At 37.7% G+C, this 6,000-nt stretch overlaps 1 protein-coding gene across 5 annotated transcripts in view; it reads right to left on the bottom strand.

Annotated features, from left to right (window-relative positions):
* Positions 1 to 1,635: 1,635 nt before the first annotated feature.
* Positions 1,636 to 6,000, bottom strand: part of NPNT (nephronectin) — a 51,081-nt gene continuing 46,716 nt past the window's right edge. For all 5 annotated transcript variants that reach the window (XM_064652052.1, XM_064652049.1, XM_064652051.1 and 2 more), the window contains 2 exons: positions 5,495 to 5,751; positions 1,636 to 3,599 (listed from right to left, as the gene is read on the bottom strand). In XM_064652052.1, coding sequence (XP_064508122.1) covers positions 3,504 to 3,599; positions 5,495 to 5,751 — 353 coding nt within the window. In that variant the 3' untranslated portion in view covers positions 1,636 to 3,503. The remainder of the gene's footprint in view (positions 3,600 to 5,494; positions 5,752 to 6,000) is intronic.

Below are 6,000 nucleotides of genomic sequence, written 5' to 3'. Positions count from 1 at the left end.
TTCCCCCCCAAAATAGGCCATGTCAGCTTAGAGCAATCAGCATAGAACACTGTCTAGAGGACAATTTGTTTCAAATCAAAGAACCAGGTGCACAAGGAGAATTGGTAAGAGCAGACCAGCTAGAATGTGATTTGATTAATTTTGGTTGTATAGTCCTGAAAACCCACACCAAGATGGTTTTTGAACTCTAGAGGTGCTTCAGTCTGTTATAGTTGTCTGTTATAGTTGTCTTTGTGGTCCCTGATGGTCTTTAATCTGTTGGCATCTTCCTCTCAAACAAATGGAGCATTACAGATATTCCAAATGCATTTCTTCATGTATTGCTAGGTCAGTTTGATGCAGTAGATGACGTCTGACCATGCATTAACTTTCAGATCTTGAGGAGATTCCTGTGGTCTTTCAAACCACTCCTGAAATTTACCACTAAAATATCTCATATTTATTTCTAAATTTGCAGGTTTACACCAATACATCATTCGACTTCTTTTTTTTTTTTTTTAATTGGTGTCAACAATCTGAAATGTCATAAAACATTGTGTGACTATAAGACATCAGGATAAAATAGCAGGTAAGAAAGTATTTTAACTGCCAGGAAAACTCTGATTTTGTTTGAGATATAGATCTATATAAATAAAAATTGCATAAGATTTAACTGGGCCTCACTTGCTAAGTAATAACTCTATATGTCTTACATTCAGAATTCAAATTTTAAAGGCTGATAGCTGTAGTTTATCTTGTTGCATATCTTTAAATGCAGAATGAACAGATTTCAAGGTGACTGTCACAATGCACAGATTTCAAGGTGACTTTGATCCAAAGTCTATAATTTTAGCAATGTTTCTGACAATTACAGTGCCTCATCTGCAGAGAGAAATAACCTCTAATAGGGTATGTGTATATAGAGAGAGCTGGCCCATGGGTTGGAGGCAGGTGCTACTGTGGCACCTTTTCTTCATGAGAACAGAGCAGGATGATGGAAGGCTGCTGTCAACATTCTGCTGCTAAGGTTTGTCTTCTCATGATTATCTGATTCTTATTAGGGTGGTTATTGTAATCTGCAACTACAGTAAAACCAAGGTTTTGACCTCCAAGTCTCAGATACCTTATTCGTGCCTACTTTCTGAATTAATTCGGATTCTGGGTTCTAGGTACCATTTGTAAAAGGGGCAAAAAACTCTGACAGTGTTGCATAGATAGGAGATAGGTTTCTATTTTAACCAGGGAATCTTAATCTCAGAAAGATGTAGTAATGTGTGAAGATGTGGTAAAGACCATCTTCATCCACTGTACATGAACCAGACTAAAATGTGTTAATCTTCTTAGATTCCAAGGAATATAACAGTTTGTACAAGTTCAGTAGTGCGAGAACTATGAGAGCTGCTTCTTGTAAAATGAAGCAGAAGCTCTTAAATTACCTGTGAAACTTCTCTTTAAAAAAGTTAGGTTGAAAATTGTCATTCTTCCTTTTGAATAATACATATAATTTTCTCATCATATGATAGTGAAATGTATTTTGATTTTTAAATCTGTTAACAAGACCTATTTCACTTCGGTTGTATTATCATCTTTTGGTTCATTTCACTGCAATGAAAATGAGAATTTCAATCTAAAAATGAAAACAAGATTTCCAATTAGTAGCAAGTAACAGTCTCCTTTACTGATTACTTTAAAATAAAGACAAGGTATTTCAACTATTCACAAATATTTCTGACATATCACAAAGTAATATAAGAGAAAAAAGATCACGATCATATTTGAAGCAAAATAGTTTAAAATTTAATGTTTACAAATGCCTTGGGTTTTTTCCTTTTCAAAATGTTTGCTGGTACAGTTTTGCAGGAGACTCTCTGTTTGGTCATGTACATTTCTGCTATACACACTGTGCTTTGTCCTAGGGGAGAAATGGGAAAAGTATTTCCAAAGTGGTACTTCATCAGAAACGTCTAATAGGACATCTAATGGTTTTGCAATTTTATCTCTGTGGACTTTGTGTGAGACTTTACATGTATTTTTTTAATGATGGTTTTATAACATGATGTGCAGCTGACATTTATTTTACACTGTATTTAAATATTCAAAAGATCTGAGACCTATTTTTTCTATATATACATTTTGAAGCTTTAAGGCTGCACCACTAATGACATTTTATCACTCTTGTCATTTTCTTAAATGTTACAATTACTTCGTCAAATTTAGAATTGTTAGCAGTGATTATGATGATGCCAATTTAGAAAATCCCAAACCAAACAAAAGAATTCCCTGTGAAACTGCACACCATATGCACGATACATAACTAAAAAATTAATCCAAAGTTTTGATAAATACTTTTTTCCAACTAGAGCTAATAGTTGTTCTAGTTCTAAAGGATAAAATGCTTATTATATACAGAAGATTGGATGGAATATGGACATTTGACAAAGATCACTCAAGGCATTTCACGGTCTGAATTGTTCATACAGTGCTAATGCAGCTGCCCTTTTTGCTTATGTGTAGGCTTTGCCACCTGTGGGAAGGGAACATTCCTGGTGGCGTCAACAGGCTCCACCTTACAAGATCCAAGTTCATCTTCTCCTGGCTGCTCAGTCTTCAACTGAACCAGGAGATTCTTGCAGGACTGAGAGCCTTGCATCTGAGCTAGATGCAACTTGTACACCATTATCAGATGCCAGTTTATATCAGGTGAGTGTTTGGTCTTTTGCCTTCAGGACATTACAAGATGAAAAACTGCACCAGCGTTTTTCAATGAGCACCATTAACTGACTTTGGTAACTTGGCACGACCAGCAGTATTGAAGACTATGCTGAACTCCTGTCTTGTACAATAAGAAAGTACAGCTGCCAAATACCTTGGAACTAGAGTCTGTAAATATTAAAAACATAAATATGTTAACCATACACATATACACAAAACACGGCAGTAGCAATATTACAGGATGCAATGCCTACTCTATATAACTGGGTTTTGTTAATATAGATGCAACAGCAAAATTAATGCTATTTGATATAAAGCAAACCCTTCTTCAAAAGTCAGTGGCAGTAAGCCAAAGTTCAGGTCCAGGCTTTCACTGATCCAGCGTGACTCAAGCTACATCAATCTAATCATTGAAAGAGTAGCACTGTGGGAAGACAATGATTGTCAGTTATCACTTAAACTTTGAGCTGGAGTTTTTTTTTGCCACCCTTTGTAATTAATTCTCCCTTTTTCATGAGTGCTCTTTCTGTGAACACTCACCAGACTTAATAGGGGATAAAGTTATTACATGGAAACTATGATTTAAGGGTAAGGATTAATAAAAAGAACCAGCCTAAGATTGGATATCCCGAATCCTGGGAGGTGCTCTCCGAGTATTTAAGTGAAGTTTCCATGAGATTGCACTTGGAAGACCACTAAGAAGTTGTTGCTCTCCCACTTTTTCTTCTTATTCATGCAGTTCTGTTTCAAAGCTTGGTAGGAATTCCATAAGAAGGGCTAGAGGAGATGACCATGCTGGTCCATTGTCTTTGCTAATGCTCTTCAGAGCAGCGTCCTCTCCTCAAGATCACATCATCTAGCCCAATATCCCCAGTTCTTCCTTTCCCTTTCTCTCCTTTGAAAATAACCTAGGAAAAGAAATAGAACACTTTGAGGGGGGTGGGGGGGAACTAAATTGAAAAATAATTGGTTTAGAGAGCCTCAACAATAAGGAAGCAAAAGCCTAAGAAAGCTCAGGCAATCATAACTGACTCACAAAAGCCTATTTATTCTGCTTAGAATTATGGCTGCATTTTCCTACTTTTGATCCTCTTCCTCCTTCTCTTTGGCAGGATCTTTTTGAAGAACCTGCAGTTCAGGACAGACTTGCTCCATTGGGACCATCTGCTGAGGTGAGATGAACTTCCACAGAAGAGAATCTTGAGGGCTTTCCACATATCATCTCTGCACCATTTTTACTGTCCCTCATGGAAACATGTAAAATCCTCTCTGTTCTCAAAAATGCTGCCTAAAAGAGGAGCTTTCCATTGCTAAAGCATGTTGCATCTACCTTAGTTGTGGGAACTAGAAACATCCATCTTTTATTTAACCAATTAACCAATTCTGGGTCCTGCAGGCTCATGATGAAGCACTGGTTCCTTGTGAAATAGTGGCAGAACTTTGGGCATGGATTTACACAGATCATCAGCAGCCCAGATTTAGCCTGAGCAGAAGAAATTCAGCACATAGAAAGCCTGACTAAAAGGACTGGAGCATAGATTAAATATTCAGAATGGCCAGCTGACTTTAAGAAACACTTCCCATAAATCAGTACTGCTCACCTGTGCTCCTGTAGATTCCGAAGCCTGAATTGTTTAATATGGTCAGTGTGTCTGACCAGGGCTTAGAAATTATTTGATGCCTACAACAAAACGTTGTAAGAGTCTCCTGTTATCACTGAGCTGGAAAGAGTTAATACTGCCAGAAATGTGAAACTTAGCAAGATGAAAAGGTAAGAATATGGCAAATATATTGTTCAGCTGTTACAAATGTCCATACTCTCAGTCTGACACTCACTTACAAACTCAGGTATCTTTGTTACTGTTGCAGAGGTAAAGTTTTCAGAAAATTATCTGGAGTAATTACAGCCTTAATATTAATTATAATATTATAATATTATATATTATATATATTATAATACATACTGTGTGTGTCTCGTAGTCTGCTCCTACCATGAACATTATGATGTGTGAACTTTTCACACCACCTGATATCTAAGTCAGAATGAAACAGGCCCTGAAGCACCCAAGCCAGTTCTTCAGATCTGAAATAGAAACTACCTTCAAAGGTAAGCAGAGGTTGAAGAATAACACTGAGCTTTTGATATCTGTTTATCCCCATAAGATTTCCAGGTATTAAAAGATTCTCGACGGCACTTCAGACATCTTCTTTTGATTGCACATTTTGTGTTATGGGCATAGTTAGGTCATCATTTACCTCCTTGGCCAGATCAGCTGCAGGTATGCTGAAGAGCATAAAACCACATGTAACCTCCCTGCATTACCAAAACTGACTTATTTTGAATATCTTTCCCCTGGTTTAGCCAGTTACCACTAATCCACAGAGGACAATGCTTCCTTTCTTGTGGCACTGCGTTATTCAAAGCATTGTTCATGAGGAATCTTGATACAGGCTTTTTTGAAGTCTATGTATGGTAGGCTCTGTCCTTTAGGCTGCTCTTTCCCATATGGTGATTCCCTTAAAATGGGCTGTGCAAGGTAGCTCAGGAAATCACAAAATAGCCTGTACTATGAGCCTATTGCTGTAGGTGGGATTTCTTTTTTTTTTTTTTTTGCATAAAACTAATTGAAAAATATGCACAATGAGTCTCATACCCTTAATGTGATTCCACTGGCAGGGATCAAAGTAATAAAACACAGACTGAAATTGGACGCAGAAGACAAACAAACCAGTGCTACGCCATTTAAGTGTCTTCAGCTTCTCATGCAAAAAAACAAAAGGCAGCACAAGCATCAGTACTTACACTCTTGATGCCTAGTCCTCGTAAAGTTATGTGTGTCTGTCTCCAGCCATGGCCACCATTTCTTCCCCAAACAGCTGGTCCATGAGCACCATTTTTCCTTACAAAGACTTGGAGGGCACCAGAATGCAGTCCAGGCACCTTATGCCTGAATGACAGGCACAAGTCTCTGGCCTGAGCCATGTGATCCAAGGGGAGGATAAGATGTGCTGCTCTTCCTTCTTGGCCTTTGGGATCAGAGATGGTAAGATATTGTCCCCCTGCAGTGGAAAAAAGAGTTAGTTGGTTTTTTTTTGGGGGGGGGTGTTTGGTTTTTGTTTTTTTGTTTTTTTTTTTTAATGCTACTAGCTTGCAGGACCAAATGCAGAGCAGTTATTAAAACATTAAAAAAAAATAATAAAAAAGGGCTCCACAAGGTGCAGTGAGTGTTAAATAAGGCATATAGAACCAAGATTGGTGCATCTGCCCCCTGGAGGGTAAGATTTACAGTGCTGCTCTTCTCTTTACAT

The sequence above is a fragment of the Pseudopipra pipra genome, chromosome 4, assembly GCF_036250125.1.
Source record: "Pseudopipra pipra isolate bDixPip1 chromosome 4, bDixPip1.hap1, whole genome shotgun sequence".
Taxonomy (NCBI): Eukaryota; Metazoa; Chordata; class Aves; order Passeriformes; family Pipridae; genus Pseudopipra; species Pseudopipra pipra.
The sequence above is the reverse complement of the archived record's forward strand: the minus strand, read 5'-3'. Positions and strand labels throughout refer to the sequence as shown.